This window comes from Xenopus laevis, chromosome 8S (assembly GCF_017654675.1).
Source record: "Xenopus laevis strain J_2021 chromosome 8S, Xenopus_laevis_v10.1, whole genome shotgun sequence".
NCBI lineage: Eukaryota > Metazoa > Chordata > Amphibia > Anura > Pipidae > Xenopus > Xenopus laevis.
The window spans coordinates 34,013,410-34,035,403 of record NC_054386.1 but is presented as its reverse complement, the minus strand read 5'-3'; the positions used below and the strand labels follow the sequence as shown (position 1 = coordinate 34,035,403).

General features: G+C 41.5%; 1 protein-coding gene across 5 annotated transcripts in view; it reads right to left on the bottom strand.

The window, feature by feature from the left end:
• abl1.S (ABL proto-oncogene 1, non-receptor tyrosine kinase S homeolog) overlaps positions 1-21,994 on the bottom strand; it is a 94,490-nt gene that overhangs the window by 5,579 nt on the left and 66,917 nt on the right. For all 5 annotated transcript variants that reach the window (XR_001932904.2, XM_018232702.2, XM_018232703.2 and 2 more), the window contains exons 3-9: positions 18,157-18,452; positions 11,276-11,548; positions 9,715-9,799; positions 8,675-8,852; positions 4,852-5,036; positions 3,460-3,612; positions 1,627-1,716 (exon numbers count right to left, since the gene is read on the bottom strand). Coding sequence is in view for 4 of the 5 variants with exons in the window: in XM_018232702.2 (XP_018088191.1) it covers positions 1,627-1,716; positions 3,460-3,612; positions 4,852-5,036; positions 8,675-8,852; positions 9,715-9,799; positions 11,276-11,548; positions 18,157-18,452 (1,260 nt within the window). In the remaining variant the exon portion in view is untranslated. The remainder of the gene's footprint in view (positions 1-1,626; positions 1,717-3,459; positions 3,613-4,851; positions 5,037-8,674; positions 8,853-9,714; positions 9,800-11,275; positions 11,549-18,156; positions 18,453-21,994) is intronic.

Genomic DNA, 21,994 nt, shown 5'->3' with positions numbered 1-21,994 from the left:
AGCAAACAGATTTTTTTATATTCAATTTTGAAATCTGACATGGGGCTAGACATATTGTCAATTTCTCAGCTGCCCCAAGTCATGTGACTTGTGCTCTGATAAACTTCAATCACTCTTTACTACTGTACTGCAAGTTGGAGTGATATCACCCCCTCCCTTTTCCCCCCCAGCAGCCAAACAAAAGAACAATGGAAGGTAACCAGATAGCAGCTCCCTAACACAAGATAACAGCTGCCTGATAGATCTAAGAACAACACTCAATAGTAAAAACCCATGTCTCACTGAGACACATTCAGTTACATTGAGAAGGAAAAACAGCAGCCTGCCAGAAAGCATTTCTCTCCTAAAGTGCAGGCACAAGTCACATGACCAGGGGCAGCTGGGAAATTGACAAAATGTCTAGCCCCATGTCAGATTTCAAAATTGAATATAAAAAAATCTGTTTGCTCTTTTGAGAAATGGATTTCAGTGCAGAATTCTGCTGGAGCAGCACTATTAACTGATGCATTTTGAAAAAAACACGTTTTCCGATGACAGTATCCCTTTAAACAGTTTAACTAGGGTTTTCTTAAAATGTACTTTTAGTTTAGTATGTGATTGGTAGGATCACAGACTTTGGTTGGGATGTAAAAAATCAATATTAACAGGAAAGCTGGTCTTACCGGGCCGATTAAAGCTTCCGACTCAGACTCTCAGCAGCTTATTGGCCCATATAAGTGGCCCTTTCAGGTCAATTACAGGCAAACAACATGGCCACAAATAGAGGGATCAATCAGATGAAACATATGTGAATAGCCTGCGTCGCCACTATCTCCATCATTTCAGCTCTATTAAGCCTGTGTGGCAACACTTCTCCCTCTGGGACTTTATATAGGAAGATGATGTTACAAATTGCAACATTTTTGCATTGTTATTAATAACCATGTAAATGTGGGGCACAATAAAAATAGGACACAAGTAGAGGGCAGAGAGAGAGATTTGTCTTTTTCCTTCAAGTATTTAAAGAGACATAATTTGACCCATATACTTCATATATTTAGGCAAGGAACCAGTTATTCAGAAAGCTGGGGACTGAGGGTTTTCCAGAGATCTTTCTGTAATTTGGATCTCCATATTGTAAATCTACTAAATATAATTTCCAGATAAGGGAACTTTCTGTAATTTGGATTTCCATATTGTAAGTCTACTAAAAACCCTTTCCAGATAAGGGATCTTTCTGTAATTTGGATCTCCATATTGTAAGTCTACTAAAAATCATTTAAACATTAAATTAACCCAGTAAGATTGTTTTGCCACCTATATGGATTTATGCTGCTTAGTTGGGATCAAGCACAAGATGCTGTTTTATTATTACAGAGAAAAAGAAAATCCATTTAAAAAAATGTTAAATTATTTGATTAAAATGGAGTCTTTGGGAGATGGCCTTTCTCTAGTGCAGAGCTTCCTGGATAATTGGTTTCTGGATAAGGGATCTTATATAAGTATAATAATATACTATTTGTATAATACAAATTTATTCTGCTTTTAAAATACAATATTTTTTACTTTGCCTTGGAGAGGCTTTAGATAACATGAATATCGGCTTCCTGATGCAAGGAGAGTATTGTTGTATAATTTGAGCCTTACCGTCAGATATGCTCGACTCTTGGAACATGGTTTCAAAAGCTTGATGAATTTCAGCAAAGGATGGCCTGTCCAATGGATTCCACTGCCAGCCTAGCAAGCAACAAAGATAACAAACGTCACTTTGGAAAGAAAGAATAAGAAAGAATACTTCTATATCTCCATTTATAGGAGAAATATATAAAACAATTATTCTCTGACAGTTCTTTCTCAACCTAAATATATGATTCGAGGTCACCACAATACCTTCCCCATTATCCATAAAGCACATCTAATGAGCAGCCTCAGTTTATCATAGAGCCATTACAGAGCAGGGCTCCACATCTCAATGCTCTGCTCTGCTCTCAGTCATTTATTTTGGGCATATAGGGAAACCCCAGATTTCATCTTCCAAGTCAATCTTTGATCCTAACTCCAAAAATAATGTTTCACCTGTAGATGCCCCGTCTTGGCACACTGATAAGGCATAGGCATGTAAGAAAGAATCTGCTAATATGGCCAGTGGGAAGGCTGCTAATAAAATAAGAGCAAAGCAGACAATGGAAAACAATGAAATGTGTCACAGACTGACAGTAAATAAAGCAGAATGATTGAAGTAGAGAAGGTCGAAGAGCAGGTTAATGAGGGAAGAGGATAGGAATTAAATAGAGGGATAAAAAAGATGAAAGTGAATGGACCTGAGCAAGAGCAAAAATAAAGCAGACTGGCAATACAAGGCCAGGGGTAAAGCAGAGCAATAAAATTAGGGGAGTAAATGGAAACAGAGTAGAAATAACAATAAATGTAACAAACAGGAAGTAGAGGCATTGGGATGAAAACAAAACCGGGAAGTGGTTGAGGTTCATTGAAGCAAAAAGGGTGAAATGAATGAAGCAGGTTAAGGTTATGAAGAAGATGAGGTGGTGTATAGAGTAGACTGTAAATAGTATACAGCAAGCTAGTAACTGTGAATAAGAAAAACAGGTCTTACAAGAGTAAACTGGGTTCTTATAGAAGTAGATTAGGAGTAAAAGAAGAAGATGGAGCACGCATCTGAGAGCAATATTGGGGCGTGAATGGCCTGGAGTAAGAGGAGAGGAGTACCAAACAGGGAGTACGAGGAGGGGTCTGATAGAAGTAGACTGGGAGTAGATAGGAGGTGAATTGCCAAGAATAATATAAGTCAATTAAGCAGAAGTAGTAGACGGGAGTAAAAAGGAGGACTACGCAGACTGAGAGTAGGATTAAGTTGTAAAAGGCTTGAATAAGGGGTGGGAATTGCATAACAAACTGAGAGTACTGATAGGTCTGATAGGAGTAGAGTGGGAGTAAAGAGGAGAAGAGGGAATTAGCAGACGGAGAGGAGAATGAGGGGGTGAGTGGCCATGAAAAGAGAAGGAATGGAAGTAGGAAACTGGGAGTAAGAGATGGGTTCTGATAGGGGTAGACTGGACACACAAACATTTGTAATATTTTCAGTGCGTGTGGCATCCCGCTGATCCTGATCAATATCAGTTTACTAGGTATAGTGGTCACTTTGAGGACTGGGCAGATAAATATCTGCCAAGTCACCATAGGTCAGTAAAGAGATGCCACAGCTTAGGTTAGTTTATGTTATCAGCCAGAATATGGTTGGGTTAAAGGGAGAATAAGGGATAAGAATGGTAAAAGGAGGGAATAAGTAATGGGGAGTGAGCAAGAGACTGATAAGCAAGGTCAATACTGGAATGACTTTCAGAAAGCCAACATGACTGATTTCTCTTCTCACAGAGACAAATGCTAGCCTTTAGGGATTCCAGGCCCTGAACATGGCTCTACAGTAATAGAAAGCAAAGAAGAACAGGCAGCGTGCCGTACATGCTCTCATGAGTTCGTAGACTTTCTCCGGGCAGCCTTCAGGACGTTCCATGCGGTAATCCTTCTCCAGCAGCTCGTATACTTGGGAAAGATCAATGCCAGGATATGGGGACATGCCGTAGGTAGCAATTTCCCAGAGCAGGACACCAAAAGCTGGACGAGAGGAAATGTTTTAGTTAGTCATTAGGAAACCAGAACGGAAGATGAATAGTAGTGAGCCTAAATAGAAAGACAGACTGCAACCAAATAAAAGTACAGTCTCTGAGCAAACTTAGGAGGCTGTTAATGCTGAATTATACTTAGTACAGGGGAATACCTATGATGCCATAGTTTTTTGGATCTCTCTATACAGACTATGAGCAAACTTAGGGGCTGTTCCTGCTGAATTGTATTTACTACAGGGGAATACCTATGCTGCCATAGTTTTATGGTATCTCTCTGTACAGTCTATGAGCAAACTTATGGGCCGCTCCTGCTGAATTGTGCTTAGTACAGGGGAATACCTATCCTGCCATAGTTTTATGGTATCTCTCGGTACAGGCTACGTGCAAACATGCTTATTTTACATTGGTCCTGAGTATGAAGATAAATGCACATCAATCCATTTACAGTAAACAGACAACTGGCTAACTGTTAGCACAAAACTTGATGACAGCATCTTGGTGCTGATTATAGTCCCTGCATAACAACATTAGCCAGCAGGGGAAACACAGAGCCCTAACCATTAAATATATATAATATACAGGAACTTAATATAAAATAAAGGTGCAAATAAAATAAAGGCACACAGAAGAAGATTAGGAAAAATCATGGTAAGTGTCAAATGTGCAATATGCTCTGTCAGCCTCATAGCCACGTTTAATTTGTTTAATTTACAGACCCTTGAGACTCCCTGATGGCTGCATTAGGCCTTATAAACACCTCAGACTGAAACCACCTGACAGAAAATTAGATCTCATTATTTTTTATGGAGCAGTTCACACCTGTAGTCGCGGCTAAATGTCTTACTGATGAATCTCCTACCACTGAGTTCGTCACCCTCTGTCATTATTAAGCTGTGCTCCACTATAGCAAAAATACAATATATATGTATACATAACTTATATCAAAGGTCCTGCGTTTCATACCCATCAATTTTAACGGGACAGGTTTCCTAGCACCATGCGATTATTTCTACTTCTTTTCTCATAAGAATACAACATCTCTGTCTTGCTTTATGGCAGAGATCCCAGTAATAGACTCAAGACTCAGGTGCTGTCTCACAAACCCACGGAAGGATCAATGTGTTATTATAAATATATATATATTTAAATGTATATAAGAGATGAAATGGGGTTAGAAAAACTAATAGCATAAGAACAGATAAGACGACAAGACTATTTATTCCCTTACCCCACACGTCAGACTTAATTGAGAACTTATTATAAGCCAGGCTCTCCGGAGCGGTCCACTTGATAGGGAACTTGGCACCAGCGTGGGCAGTGTATGTGTCTCCAGTCATCAGCCGGCTTAGTCCAAAATCGGCTACTTTCACCAAGTGGTTTTCCCCTACGAGGCAGTTCCTGGCTGCAAGATCCCTGTGGATTATAGTGTGTGTTATTGTAATTCTCAGAGCCTATGTCCACTGTTCATTTATTTATACTGATATTATTAATAGTGAAGTAAAACAGCACACTCACATTCTATCTCAGCATAGTTCTTTTACTATAGTTAGGGGGAGATTTGGGATGAGTGCTTATTTGTGCCCTGGGTACCCCTGGAACTATAGCAGGGTGACTGTTACCCCAATGTTTCTATATATCTGTAACCTTGTTATGAGCTAAGGGGGCCCAGTCTGAAGGCCAGTTAGGGGAAGATTTGGGATGAGTGATTATTTGTGCCCTGGGTACCCCTGGAACTATAGCAGGGTGACTGTTACCCAGATTTTCTATATATCTGTAACCTTGTTATGATCAATGGTGGGATTTGTACATGACTATATACCTGAACATGAATATACAGAATAAGAAACAAGGGGAATAATTTATCTCTCTAAATCCTACGAGCACCACAATATGGTGAATATAGAGCATTTACAGACATTAACATTCTCAGTGCATGAGGCACAAACTAACAGCCTGAACATTAAGTCTGCTCATGATAACATCTCTGCTCTTTTGAACCTAAATAATATCATTTACATTATACACCTAAGAAAAGTCGCTCAAAATCCTTGTTTCTATGGCATCAGAAAACTTCCAATTTATCCTCTAAAATTTGTGGCTACTAACGACGGTTCGCACTTGCAATGCGGAGAAAGAAAAGGTTGGCTCTCGGGGCTCCAAGCAGGGTGAGAGTGTTCGGGTAGGAGTCGAGGCCCCTCATTACATTGCTAGGAGCTATAATTCTCTGGCAGGGAATGTCAAAAGGGGTAGTTAATTGGCGTCCAGTTAAAAGGTCACAGCGCTTGACTGTTTCACTACTGAGATGTTTAAGGGGGAGATACCATTGTCTCGCGTAATGTAAATTTCTGAGAGAAAATGCGCCCATTTGGGAAATAAAGAGGCAATGACAGGCAATTCTCCGCTAATAACCGGGATCTGACAAAATACCAATGTGTTTGAACAGAAAACCAATTTTCTTTCTTCGGAGAAATGAATTACTAATACCTGTAGTTATGTACTTAAACCTGATGTACCTTGTATAAAGGGAAAGGGGGGGGGGGCTGTAACGGTGGCGGGTTAGTGACGCGCCCTAAGGAGCACACGGGGTGCATGCAAATTACAGAGAGTAGCATGGAGCATAATTCAGCAGAACCGCCCTATCATAATCTGGGGGCATACTTCGCATACCTATCTACAGAGGAGGCAACATTTCACACTGCCATATTGACTTTAAAGGCATATTAACATCAAAAAATGAAAGTGTTTTACAGTAATAAAACAAAAGTAATAAAATAAATATCCACTATTTAACCTGTACTATATAGCCTTTTTTCAATTTCCGCCATTGCTACACAGCAGCTTGTTTACATGAACTATATTACTACTTCTGTTATCTACTGTGTATCCTGTACTTGAATGTCTGCCTCATTGCTACACACCAGCTTGTTTATATAAACTATAGTATTACTTATCTGTTATCTACTGTGTATCCTGTGCTTGAATGGCTGCCCCCATGGCTACACAGCAGCTTCTTTATATAAACTATAGTAATTTTTGTGAAGCACACATATCAGTTTTACCAGTACAGGGTAGGACTAGACGAAGCGAACACGCCGACATGTCGCAATGCGACTAAATGCACGCAACGTGTCAGATGTTCTAATGAATAGAAGTGAAGGAGAAATTGCAGGTAACAACTACATTTATCCTACTGTCGGATGAAAACGCAGCTGCGTTCGGTTGGCTCCAATCGCTTTGTCTAGTCCTATCCTAAAACTCTATTTTTTTTTGGTGTTACTGTTCCTTTAAGCAGCTAAAGGGACAATATGGAATCCCCCTCCACACACCAGTAATTCAACAGTTTGCCATGAACACTAATGCACAGCTAAAGCTGCCTCTACACATTAGCATATATACATATTCCAAAGAGAATCCGTCCCTGTAGAGCTTACAATCTAAGTTCTCCATCACAATTAGACACATTAGGGTCAATTCTATCAGGCACCAATTAAGCTGACTGTATGTTTTTGGAGGGTACCCAGAGGACCCTCATGAACCCATTGTAGAATAATGTACTTTATAAACTGTTCGCAGGTACTGGCCAGGGCTGGGCAGGTTTTGGACCATTCAGCAGGAGGGTGGTCTGGTCACCAACTCTACTGAGCCCCTAATCATCATTTTATAAAACACACCACAAGGCCATGTGGGGGGGGGGAATGAGTAATTCAGAACATGTGTAAAGTGTACATTAACCTCCTCATTGCCAGGTCCAGTAAAGATCCCATGAGAACTAATGTGTGTAGCTGGCAATAGGTTTTGTACACATCAAGATCAACAAATACGGCAAGGGGTGGGGGGGATAACAAAGAAACAGAGGACAGAGAATTCCAAAGCGGCGCTGACATTTAACAATTCCATAAAAGGGAGCTGGCAGTTCCTTAGACCTCAGACACACAAAATGCCATCATGTCATATGTACAGGCGGCTTTGTCTGCAGGGTGTTTGATGTAAGGACACATCGCTTTTTATTTAACTAATGCCTCTCTGTAAGTACCGGCCTGCTGTGTGTCAGCTCTTAACCGTGTCACTTCTTTGTGCGGCTCGGCAGCCGAGACAAAGGGAACAACACGGCCATACAGGTGGGAGAAATTCTTTCAGCACTTTAGAACTGGAGCAGCAGAATTAATAAGACTTTGATTTTGGGATAATCAGCAATGAAAAGTGCAATTATGTTGCTTTAAACACATAACACTTTGACTTTTTTGCCATGTAAAAAAAAAGAGCCCTAATGCACTTGTTCCATTACTGAGCCTGAGATAGATACAGGGCCTGATTAGCCAAATGGCTGTGTAGCATTGTACAGGGGCATTTTACTTAGCAAGTGCAGAGCTTATACATGTGAAAATATATCAGTTAGTTGCTATGTGCCATGTATCTGCTAATGTACTTGGACACGGAGTTATAGAGGGAACTCAAAGTATCCCCTAATGTAAATTATAAGGATATTATGAGTTGCTGTGGGGTTCTGTGACCATATAAAGGCACAAGGCTGCAGGCTGAGTTATACAGGGAACTCTGAGTATCACTCATGTATTATAAGGGATCATGTACCCCCTACTGTAAATGATAAGGATATTAGAATTCACTGAGGAGTTCTGTGATCATATAAAGGCACAAGGCTGCAGGCTGAGTTATACAGGGAACTCTGAGTATCACTCATATATAAGGGATATTGTACCCCTACTGTAAATAATAAGGATATTAGAAGTCACTTAGGGGTTCTGTGACCATATAAAGGCAAAAGGCTGCAGCCTGAGTTACACAGGGAACTCTGAGTATCACTCGTGTATTATAAGGGATAATGTACCCCTACTGTAAATGATAAGGATATTAGAAGTCACTGAGGGGTTCTGTGACCATATAAAGTCACAAGGCTGCAGGCCGAGTTATACAGGGAACTCTGAGTATCGCTCATGTATTATAAGGGATAATGTATGGAAGGTCATGTGTGCTTAATAGTAAAAAGTCCACTGTCCCTCAGAACCCAATGGAACCATGAAAGGAGTGCTGACCTGTGGATAAAGTTTTTCTTCTCTAAATATTCCATGGCGGAGGAGATCTGAGTCGCCATGTGCAGCAGCACCACCGCAGTCACTTCCTGCCTGTTGCAATCTCGCAGGTAATCCAGCAAGTTCCCGTACGTCATGAACTCTGTGATGATGTAAAATGGGGGCTCCCGTGTGCACACACCTATTGGAACAACAGAGGAATATCAGTGTTTGTTTATTTTAACCTTTGTACATATGAGGCCCACTGGCCAAGCCCATTTTAATTATTAAGTATTCTGTCACCTGAGAGTCTGTAAGGCAGCACTTAGTTTTGTGCAACAGCCAGAACTTTGCCAAAAGAGAGTGGCAGCAAAATACCTTACAGTGATGTGATCTGCTCAGCAAACCATACTGAGGTTAATCCAGGAAGGTGTTGCTGTATAGTTTCCCTTTGACAGATTAATCTCCAAGAAGGTAATCTGTTTAGGTTAAAAACCTGGAGATTAGGGTTTTGCTCTTCTTTAAATTTTTTTGGTGCAAATGACACCTTTGCCTCCGTACAATCAAGAACAAAATTATATTATGCTGGTACAACAAAGAATCACCAGTATGACAACTATGCTACCTGGTACAGAAAAGCTGCAGAGAATCCTATTGCTATTATCATTTATTAGCCTTTATTTATGCAGTAACAGTGGGGGTCATTTATAAAAACTGGTCAAATTTGCAATCATCTGACTGGTTGCCACTACTGCAGAGGTGCAAATTTGCCCAGTGTTTATAAATGACCCCCAGTATGTTCATGGCTCTTTCTGCTCTCCTGACTCTTGAAACAATGTAGCACGTCAGCTGCTCCAGGCAAACCAGGTCTGTCAATCAGCGGGCTTCTGCTACACTTTCAGATAGGCACTGGCTTCTGCTACACTGGAAGACAGGTTGATACAGCTTCCGGCACCAATTTCATCATTGAAAAGGTTTAACAAATGTTTATTGGAAAGTTGCTTATAATGACATTTCCATTGCATATGATAACATAAGTTCCTTGGGAATATGGAGGCACTTACCAAGTAATTGCACCAGGTTTGGGTGTTTGACTTCTTTCATGACAGACGCCTCTTTTAAAAACTCTTCCACCTCCATTGTGTCTTCCTAAAGAGAGGAGAAAGAAAGAGAATAGAATTACACACTTGTATGATGAGGTCGCCAAACAAGCAGATCTCTTTTCCAATGTGACCAGCCAGATGGTGGGTAGAATCAAGCTGGTCCAATCAATTAACCTACCAGGGCAGATCCATCAGGAGAGGACCACATCAGCAGTTTAGGATGTTTAAAACCTACCTGAACCCTGGTCTGATATCGGTTGGGAAAAAAATCTTTAGGCCCCTTACACAGGTCAATAAGCATATATATACCCAGCTTTATAGGCTACATATCCTGCCTCCAGCTGCATTACTCTCACGAGCACCAATAGGGTGAATTTTCTATCGTTGCTCAGCTCAAACTGGGTTCACCCCAATAACTTACCCCTTTAAGAGAGGATTCGGAGGGCACTATAAAATGCATGCAATTGTTTTAAATATGGCTGCATTTTGTAATTTTCTTCTCTGTTGGAAAATCCTTAATGGTACAGTTTGGTAGTTGGAATTGATCTTGTTGCCTGCAATTACAGTAAAGCTACACTCTGGATTACTCATGATTCTCAGCAAATGTTACAGTGAGTTGCCAGTACTGGAGGGACGCATGGGCCTGGACTAGGGGTATATGCAGGCAAGAGGTACAGGCCCATCACCCCACCAGCATTGTGCACTAGGCATATGCCTCTTCTGCTTACCCCTGGTACCCCTACAGTAGATGAGGAATCAGAGTATCTTCACAAACAAAAATATAGTTCACTTGTAATTAATGTTCACTCACTTGTATTACCCAATTTCAGGTATATAAACCAGAATAGGGGTACTAAAAACAAGAAAAAGCAGTAAAACCCCACACTACCTTACTGAAATTAATTGAGATCTAATTATATACGTGCTTAGTGCGATCATAAACATATGCTTAGTTCTCAATCAATTTAGCACCAACATACAATTAATGGTATTTAAATCGATTGTGTTATAGATCAATAATTAAAAAGATTAAGGAGCTCAAGTGCTATAAATCAGGTGATGTGACCCGCAATAAAATGTATCTGCACATAATTGATGAATAATCTAAAAGTTCATGGTTCTTATATGAATTAAATAAGGTGCTAGTGCTGTAGTTATAATTTTAAAGTGAGTTCATGGTATCAAACGCTTAAAAATAAAGCGTCAGCAATTCATGAATAAAAGTTAGAAATTAGAAAATAGTATAGAGGTGGAGTTGTCCCGAAGAAACTAGCTGCGTTGTTCTAAGCCCTGGGACACCACATGTGGGAACCAGAGTAACTTGCTAGTAATGCACGGTCTCTGTGCAAGCAGCAAAGAAATTCATGGTATTCTTCGGCAGTGAAAATATGGCCACTAGGTGGCTCTATGTATGGCAAAGGGCTGATTAGATAATGGTGTTGAACGCAACCACCTAAGGATGTATGGAGCTGTAGTTCAACAACAGATGATGCCCTATATAGAATGTGCATTCTGCTCATACCTTCAAAGTCTTAACAGCCACAGTTAAGTTGTACTTCTTCCACACTCCTTCATACACCTCTCCATACTGGCCGCCACCTAGCTTGTGCTTCATGGTGATGTCAGTCCTCTCGATCTCCCATTTGTCGTAGTTGGGGGACACCCCGTAAATAGTGGGTTTATTGCGTTTCGGGGCAGGGTAGTGGAGTGTGGTGATGAGTCCGTCTGACACGGTTGAGTGGTGGTGGACCAGCTCTGCAAGGGTGTTAAATCGGCTGTCGGATGACACATAGAGCTGGGAAGAGAGAGACATGGGCTTATCAGGTATAGATACTTCAAGTATATATACTGTTCGCTTAAAAAAAAACAGCCCTACCTTGCTTTATGGCAATAATTCTAGGCACACTTATCACAGAGACAGAAAAGAAAGAACAAACATTTATCGAATTATCTATTTGAGATACAACAGGGGAAAAGGCTGAAGACAAAAAGGCACCTACATGTTTACGTCTCTCAGCATAACCCCAATTTCTACTATGAGAGTGACGGCACTAAGGGAGACGGGTGCAGATGCCAAAACCCGGGCCTACCACCGATCACAATTATGAAGCAATTATACCCTGAAAGCCTGTATGCAACTCTCATAACTACATGACTGATTCATAATCAATTAGCCACCGTGACACCCGCTACTGTACAATCACTTCAGCACCATTAAGCGCTCAGCAATGAACCATTCAACCCCTTCACAAAGTCTCTCATCAATCACACGACAAAGTAACATAACAGGGTGCCAATTTTCATGTTTCTGTATTGTATTGCTTGTTTTCGGAGGAACGAGGAGACAAATCGAACAGCAAAATCATTATCATGCCTGGCTGTCAGGCACTTATAACAGCAAATATGGTGATAGCTCAGCCTCAGAGCTTGCACTCTGTCTATCAAAGCTGCTGTCTGCATTAAATCCCCTACAGACAGAGATCACATCAAATTCGACACGGGCTGCCGGCGGAAGCAGGAACAGACAGTATTTCAGTAAAGACCCCCCCCTCCGGAGGTCAGTATTTCTCGGGGGGAAACTGCTGTTTCCTTCTAAATGGTTTTGTTTTCTTCCTGCCAGCTCTTGAGCGCTGAGCATTCTCCGCATTCATCTGGGAGTGATGTCAGCGCTTTATTTGTTTATTTATGGCAGATTGCTAAACACTTTTATCAACGAGAGGGAGACCTCGCTAATTAGATCTGGGGGAAAACAATACGCTGCCAAGATGAACAGAGCTGCCACAATGACTATGGCATGGCGAGTAGCAATAACTGCCGCTATCCAGGAATGTGGCACAGAGGGTCAACATTGCCACTTTCCCTTTATATGAAAATTTATTATGAATTAGACTGTTTGCAGTTGGTGAACTTTTTTATGGCTTTTTACTAAACCAGCGTTTTGTCTAGTTAGCAGCCATCTGGTTGCTAGGGGCATTTTAACCATGAACCAGACAATGGTGTGAAAAGCCGACAGGAACATGAATATGAAAGGAAATTAATATAAAGATAAGAGTTAAAAAGTAACAATTACTCTGTAGCCTCACAAAGGGGCTTATATTATAAACACTGTGCAGATCTACACTTGGGCAGGAACCCATGGCAATCAGTCAAATGTTTGCTTTCATTGTTCACCCTGCAGTTGACTGAAAAAACCCTGATTGGTATGGGTTACTGCGCAGGTGCAAATTTGCCCAGTGTTTATAAGAGTTGTTTTGGCTGCCACAGTTAGGGGTAGCAGAAGACAAACAGTTCTAAAACTTTTAAAAAAAAATGAAGACAAATGGAAAGGTTGCTAAGAATAGCCCATTCTATATCATGCTAAAATATAACTTCCCCTTTAACAATGCTTCTGTGAAGGGTTTCAATGTATTTCCTGCAGTCGAATGACTCAGTCGACATCCTTCCTATCATATATACCGTGGCCTCTCGTCATGTACCAGTGACGTTCAGCAAGTCACAACAGGGTCTTGGCATGATCCACGTACACAGTTCTCGACTGAGAGTCTCCAGGGTTCTACTGTTTACACCACAGCAGTAACAGATGTAAAAAAAAAAGAAAAAAATTCGAAGACTGAATAAGTGTGACTGAATAAGTGTGATTCCTAGCTACCTATACCAAATGTTTAACAGGGTTCCATAATAATAACATAATTAGGCCAAAAATAAAATAGACTTGGCTGGGCCTTATCACGCTCATCTGATGGTTGGTCATTCAAAATGGGCAACCTATCACAGTCACACACAGCAGGGTCAGCTTTATCAGGAGTCAATTAACCTGCCAGTATTTTTTTGGAGTGTGGGAGGAACCTGGGGTACCCGGAGGAAACATGGGCAGAATATACACCCTGTGCAGATAGTGCCCTTGCCTGGATTCGAACCCAGGATCCCAGCACTGCAAGGCACTAGTGCTACCAATTGTGCCCAGGTCCAGATTTACATAGCAGACGACCCTAGGCCCACTGCCTTTCGTAGCTAGTGTCCCCTCCCCTTTATCCACGAAAATTGTCATCATCGGGATCAAAGCAATGGGGTTGGCGCATGGGAAATTTAAAAAAACTCTAGTGCATCCCCAGCAGTGTTTTTGAACCAATGTAGGTGTGGTTGGGCAGCATGCCGCCCCCTAAATTCCTGCCACCGCAGGCCCGGGCCTTGGTGGCCTCTTCACAAATCCGGGCCTGGTTGTGCCCCTATGCTGCCCGTGATGGTTAAACAGGAAGGAGATTTTATAATATGGACTGGTGGTTATTCAGAATGCTCGAGACCAGGGGTTTTCTGGATAACTGATCTTTCCGTAATTAGGAACTTCATCCCTTATGTATTGTATAAACATTAAATAAACCAAATAGGCTGGTTTAATTATATCTTAGTTGGGATCAGGTATGAGCTACTATTTTTAACAATTTGGATTATTTGGATAAAACAGTCTACGGGAGACAGCCTGTCCATAATTCTGCGCTTTCTGGATAAGGGATTTCCGGATAAGGGATCCAATACCTGTATCTCTTTAGGCTATGGATAGAGTGGTGCTGGAGGCATAATGATAGTAATATTCCCTATTAATACTAATCTTCCAATTGTTTACCAACTACACTTTATACCAAGGCATGTTCAGTCTGTGTCTGGGACATGAGCAATCATATTACAGGCTCATCAGATGGTGTGCGAGTAGGGACAAGGGTCCCCAGAGCGGGTAACGTATGCACAGAATGTCAGGCATGTGCTGAACATCTTATAATGAATAAGAAATAGGAATGGCTCACTGGGCAGGGGAAACAAGGCTGTCATCAGTCTGTCCATCTTCATTTGCACTCTTTCTGTTGGGTGGACATAATATTCTCCATATTCTTTCACTGCAGCCCTCAATCTTTAAATATAATGGCAATGAGGACATTTAGCTTTTCAAATTATGGGGGTAAGGCTTATATTGAAGATTTGTATTTATACATATAGGTGGGACCTGTCATATTGCTTCACAGTACGGTATAAGAGTATATTTTATTGTGTATCCAGAACATTCCCTTTCTGTATATTTGTACTTTTACATATCAAATTCTTATAAACATGTCTCCTTCCTCCTTCTAGGTTGAAAGCTCTATTGAGCAAGGTCTTTTTACTGCCTGTATTGGTATATAATACACAAAAGCCATAAATATCCTGTAAATTATATCCTTCTAAACAGTGACTAGTGATGTCATCATTTATAACGGTGAGGATTGATGTGACTTTTGTCTCCACTAACTAAGACTTGTGTATTATAATAAATAAAGTACCCCCTGTTGTACATGACCTGTATAATAGCACTCGCTCTTTGGCCTCGTGTTTTTATACGTCACAGAACTCCTCAGTGACTTATAATATCCTTATATTTTACAACAGGGGGTACTTTACTCACTATATTATTTGTATGGTTGATGTATATAACTGTCTATTGTACAGTGGATAGCCATTATTAATATTTGTGGAGATCTTGTGCATGCTGGGGGTCATTAAAATGTATTTAAGAGCTACAACTGGTCCACAAATCTCCCTACAGAACAGCGACAGGGTCATGTAATAAAAGGCACTAGGTTTTACCTACACTCAGTAACTTATAGCAACCAATCAGCATTCACAGGTCACCTGTGTAAAAGTAAACCTCTAACTAGTTGCTATTGGTAACTGTACCTGGACAAACTTAGACTGTGAGAGTATCACTGGTGACAGGTGGGTTTTAATTCAAGCAAATGACAAACAAAAGGCATCCATATAGCTGTGATGGAAATAAGAAAAGTCTGATATGAATTGTCCTAGGTTTGGGGCCCACTATTGATGGGGCCCAGAGATTTTGAGGCAACCCCTAAACACTAGTTGCGTTGAAAATGAGCCCCTTTACTGCACCAAAGGTATGGAATGATAAAGTCCAATGCCTGCAGATACATACAGACAGCCGGCACTGCAGCAGGCCCATACTCAGCCCCCACTGCTGTGGATCGGATTTAAATTAGAGATGGGAAATTATACTCCGGCAGAGGAAGTCACCCGAAAGTGACCTGAAATTTCACAACTGAACCTATTATATCGGTTAAAAAAAAGGGGGGGGCTTGATCTCAATATATTGTCGCCCAGAGTGTCGGGATGTGGATTAATGGCACCTGCGGGGCAAATAATTTCTGTACTTTCCGGCAGGGCACCACACAGCATTATAATGGCAGTCACAGGTGTGACGAGAAAAAAGAAAAATGCTCGGTCTTGAGCGGAGAACAAATTGCTTAAACTTTATTTGGGAGGGGAGCCGGGGAAAAGGCAGAGAGGCCTTTTGTCATGGGAGGACATAAAAGAAAATTCTGCAGAATGGAAGTGAGACATCGGCATGCCAGGAACCGTGTAAGGGGAAGCTGCCTTATGGAATGATCTGTTATACAGATAGCTAGAATCTCATCCATAAAGCAGGGCATGACTTGTGCTGCCAATGGGGATCAGATAAGATCTGTGCAAATGCTCTGTTATACAGTTAGCTAGAATCTCAGCTGCCATAAAGCAGGGCAGTACTGCTGCTTCCAATGGGGATCAGACAGGATCTGTGCAAATGTTCTGTTATACAGTTAGCTAGAATCTCAGCTGCCATTAAGCAGGGCAGGACTGCTGCTTCCAATGGGGATCAGATAGGATCTGTGCAGCCACTGGGACAGAATGCTCTGTTATACAGATAGCTAGAATCTCAGCTGCCATAAAGCAGGGCAGGACTGCTGCTTCCAATGAGGATCAGATAAGATCTGTGCAGCCACTGGGACAGAATGCTCTGTTATACAGACAGCCTTTGAAAGCAGCTGCTTACAACCACAACTCCAAGGACCCCAACAGCACAGCTAAGAAATTGGTACTAGATGTTATGTTTCTAGAACAGATGAAGAATCAATGATGCCTGAACAATAATAATATTGTAGCTTCAGTGCTCCTATAAAGTAAAACACACTACAATATGAAAAGTGAAATGCTCAACGGGCAGATAAATTATCAATTGATGTAATAATTATAATTATCCCCTAAAGTAACACTTCGCTGTTTAATGTGTGTGTACCTACAATGCAGCAACTCTTTAATATATGGCCATAGCTCTATAGCATATTTATAGTACATCTGAGCCAGATCAGAAGATAAATTTATACCCTATTAAAATAATAGTTTATCTTCCATTTCATTCCTCTTAACAGGCAGTTTAAGGGTATGGCTCATATACAGATCATTCATTTTCTTTATGTTACTATTTATACATACACGTTTCCCAGTATGAGGGTAGAGCTTATCATGTGCCCAGAACATTCCTTCTCTGTATATTTGTATTTATACATATGGGAGGGAGATGCCATATTGTTTCCCTTTAGACAGTACAGTATGATGGTATAGCTTATTGTGTGCCCAGAACATTCCTTCTGTATATTTGTATTTATACATATGGGAGGAGGGAGGTGCCATATTGATTCCCTTAGACCAGGGATCCCCAACCTTTTGAACCCGTGAGCAACATTCAGAAGTAAAAGTAGTTGGGGAGCAACAAAAGCATGAAAATGTTTTTGGGGTGCCAAATAAGTGCTGTGATTGGCCATTAAGTAGCCCCTATGTGGATTTTCAACCTAGATTGAGGCTGTTTGGCAATACACCTGGTTTTTATACAACCAAAACTTGCCTCCAAGCCTGGAATTCAAAAATAGGCACCTGCTTCGAGGCCACTGGGAGCAACATCCAAGGGGTTGGAGAGCAACATGTTGCTCACGAGCTACTGGTTGGGGATCACTGCCTTAGACAGTACAGTATGTGGGTATAGCTTATTGTGTGCCCAGAACATTTTCTTCTCTGTATATTTGTATTTAAACATATGGGAGGGAGGTGCCATATTGTTTTCCTTAGACAGTACAGTATGATGGTATAGCTTATTGTGTGCCCAGAACATTTTCTTCTCTTTATATTTGTACTTATACATATGGGAGGGAGGTGCCATATTGTTTTCCTTAGACAGTACAGTATGATGGTATAGCTTATTGTGTGCCCAGAACATTCCTTCTGTATATTTGTATTTATACATATGGGAGGAGGGAGGTGCCATATTGATTCCCTTAGACAGTACAGTATGTGGGTATAGCTTATTGTGTGCCCAGAACATTTTCTTCTCTGTATATTTGTACTTATACATATGGGAGGGAGGTGCCATATTGTTTTCCTTAGACAGTACAGTATGATCTACTATTTCTAACCACCGTGTATGTTTGAATAAAGGGAAGGGAAAACTTAAAATCAGGGAATGTAAAATTAAGGTTCTACTGTATTTGTATTTGAAGTTATGGGTGGGAGATGCCATGTGGAAGGCAAAAAGCCTATGGCCTTGCTTACCTTGCAATCAGACGCAGTATTGATCCTATAGTGGTACACTCTGCCCTCATATCGTAAGGATATGGATCTTTGGCCTGGGCTGCTCTCACTTTCCCGCACCAAAAAGCTGCCATTAATTCCACTACTGAGCAAGTATTCAGCAGCGTTGCGAGACACCGGTCCATGGTACCAGGAATGTTTTTCAGGGCTGTTCACTGGTGTGATGTAGTTGCTGGGGACCCAACCTTGGCCATTTTTGGTTTGGGCCTCACACCACTCTCTATTGTGATTGTAGCCCAACACTCGCAGCTTCTCACCTTTCAGAGTAAAGAGAAGAAGCAGCATGTTAGTCACATTATTTATATTATTATTTATACATGATTCCCATCAGACCCTGTACTTGGATACAGACACACGTGCCAGATCTCTTACCTTCAAATACCCCTTAAGGTAGTCATTCATGTAGAGATCCGCTCATTTGGTGAAATCGTGAAACGAGTGGATCTCCCCCCGATGTGCATTGAGGTGGGCAATATCGGGCTGATCCGATCGCGGGCCCTAGGGCCCAACAATCAGATCATAATGTTGGCAATATTGGCGGTCGGATCAATGAACAGATGCGGCTGTGATCCAACGGGGTTTTTAACTCTATCGATCGGGGAAGCCCGTCGGAGGGCGCCACGCACGGGTCGATAAGCTGCTGGTCTGTCGGCAGCTTTTATAGACCCGTGTATGGTCATTTTAACAGCATGAATTATGGGCATGTAATTAGTGGCCCTCCAGCTGTTGATAAAATACAACTGCCAGCACTCCTGCTTATTTATCAAGAGTTGTCCTATAATCAGGCCTAGATTGTCTACGGTGCTGCCCATCTGACTGCCGGCACCGTCTGCCAACATATGGATCAACTGACAGTTAGGCTTAATGGAGGTGTGTCTTTTTTCAATCTATGTCACAAAACTCTCCATCCCTGGTTCTAAAACCAGAGTAGGGGTATGATATGGAGCCATGTAACAAGTCCGGGAACTTAGCCCAGCATTGATTTCTGACCCCTAAGACAATAGGGATCACCAGGAAGCATCACTTATAACAGGAAAATACAATGGGGACATGGAGAGGGACAGGGGGAGGCCGTTGCTCCAGCTGGAGAGCAGAGACAGAGGTTTCCCATTCCAAAATCACAAGGTAGATTTGGTGACATTTCAGGGTAAATAACAAAGTCCTACATCAGCGCTCAATTCCCAGACCAAGCGAAATGCAAAAGGAAAAAAAAAAAAATCTCCCATCAAGCTGCTGTCAGCGGGAAAATGGATTTTATTTTCCCCTTGTGTATACACTGGATAATATTTTATATTTGCCTTCCTCTGGCTCAGTAGAAGCCGGGTCCTTAGTGAGGCATTTTTTTCAACCTCAGCATCTATGTGGCTAATAATGTTCATATTGTACTTTTCTTCCCCACAGGCAGGATCATGGGAAAGGTATACAGGGAGGTCCCTAGACAGGGGTCCAGTTAGTTGTCCAGCGCTCTAATGTAACATGACTTTAAAGGAGAAACAAACCCTTAATAAAAAAAAACCTACCACCCTAACCTACATAGACCTCCATCCATCCTCCCGCCCAGGGCCGGCCTTAGGCCAATTGGACCAATTGGGCCCCGCACCTCTGGGGGGCCCCGCACCACAGGGCAGCACAGATAATATTTCCCTCAGCACATGATGCTGCCTGGCCTGCCCCCAACTTTGAGAGTCCAGCCCATCCCCAAATCCATAGGTCTAGCCTGCCCCCAACTCTCATAGGCCCAGCTTTCCTCCAACCTTGATAGGCCCTGCCTGCCCCCAATCCAACCAAGCCTGCTCCCAAGCTGAATCGGCCCAGCCCCAAACTAATTGGCCCAGTCCACTCTCCTATTTCCTCCCTCTCTCTCTTACCCTGTGTGCCCCTATTATGTTACCTTGTCTGCCCCTTTCCTTTCTATTTTGTGCCTGTATGCCCTTATTTTCCTAAATACTTGGTGTGTCAGTAGCCAGCAACACTTTGTCTAGGGGCCCCGCCAACATGGTCCCAATTGGGCCCCACATTTGATAGGACCAGCCCTGCTCCCGCCAGACTAGCTGCCTCCCCGGGCAAATGCCACTAATTCTTTACTTACCCCTCTGTGCAGATTCTGTCCAGCAGAGTTCACGGGCGCCATGAAGATGGTGCCCGTGAACCCCCGCTGGACAGAATCTGCACAGAGGGGTAAGTAAAGAGCTGGACAGAATCTGCACAGAGGGGTAAGTAAAGAGTTTGGGGCATTTGCCCTGGGGGGGCAGCTAGGCAGTGGGGGAGGGGGTCTATGTAGGGTAGGAGTGTGGGTTTTTTTTTATAAAGGGTTTGTTTCTCCTTTAAGGCAGGGGTTCTTAAAAGGGAATTATTTTGTTTCATTTTCTGACTCTTTCCAACTTTCAAATGGGGGTCAATGACCCCATCTAAAAACAAATGCTCTGTAAGGCTACAAATGTATTGTTATTGCTACTTTTTATTACTCGTTATTTTACTATTCGATTCTATTTTACTTTCCTATTTATATTCCAGTCTCTTATTCAAATCCGTGCATGGTTTCTGAAATTGCAAACTGGAGAGCTGCTGAATAAAAAGCTAAATAACTCAAAAACCCCAAAAAATCAAAAATCAAATACAAATGCACATTGTCTCAGAATATCACCCTCTGCATCAAACTAAAAGTTAATTCAAAGTTGAACAAAAAGTTGAAAGGTTGCTGAGAGCTTTTAAGATTTTAGCCAGCTATTGGTAGTCTAAAACTGTTTGAAATATCTCACAAACCACAAAAAATTCATGAAAAGTGTAGAAGTGCTCTGAAAACCACTTTGAATAACTTTATATTTTCTTTCATTTTTTGGTTTTTGATTCTCTTTAAACCATAACATGGTGTCTGGCAAATTGCACTGAAAAGAATATTGTTTTGTGTGCATACAATTTTATTGTTACAATTTTTATTCCTTATCTTCCTATTCAAACTTGTATATCTTCTGGTCTCTCTTATGCACACCTCTGCCTGGTTGCCAGGGTAAATTGGCCCACAGCAACCACATAGCTGCCAAAATTCTAAGTAAATGCTACGTAAAATTCTTAGTAAATTCTAACTAAGCAGCTGCTGAACAAAATGCTAAATTCCAATTGCAAATTGTCTACATCATTAAAGGAGAATTCATCATCATGTATAATTTACATTATTTTTTAATATTTCTTATATTAAGAGAATAACTGGACTGATAGTTTGGCTGCACAAATCAGACATTGCGCAATTGTTCTGCTAATGGGCTGATTAGTCAAAAAAAAACAGGCAAGCTGGTACATGTTCTGAGAAATAGCAGTGAGCACTAAATATCATGTGCAAATCCCTATATACATTTGATGTACGGTTGCCACCCATATGGTTTTGATGCCCAGGTCAAGACTGCCTGCCCAGTTTTCCAAATAAGGAAAACCAGGCAGGATTCCCCTGGATTGACCTGGTTACATAGTTATATGATGGCACAGTCCCTGCCCATGATGTCACTGGGCCATCCCCATGACATCACCTTCTGGATTGCGGACCAGTAAAAGGTGGCAACCCTAATTTGATATTGAATATGTATATGGTGGGCCAAAAATGTAATGTATAAAGGCTGGAATGACTGGATGTCTAACATAACAGAACAGAACACTACTTCCTGCTTTTCAGCTCTCTAACTCTGAGTTAGTCAGCGACTTTGAGGGGGGCCACATGGGACATAACTGTTCACTGAGTTTGCAATTAATCCTGAGGATGCAGCTCAGATTCAAAAGCAACAGTTATGACCCATGTGGCCTCCCCTTA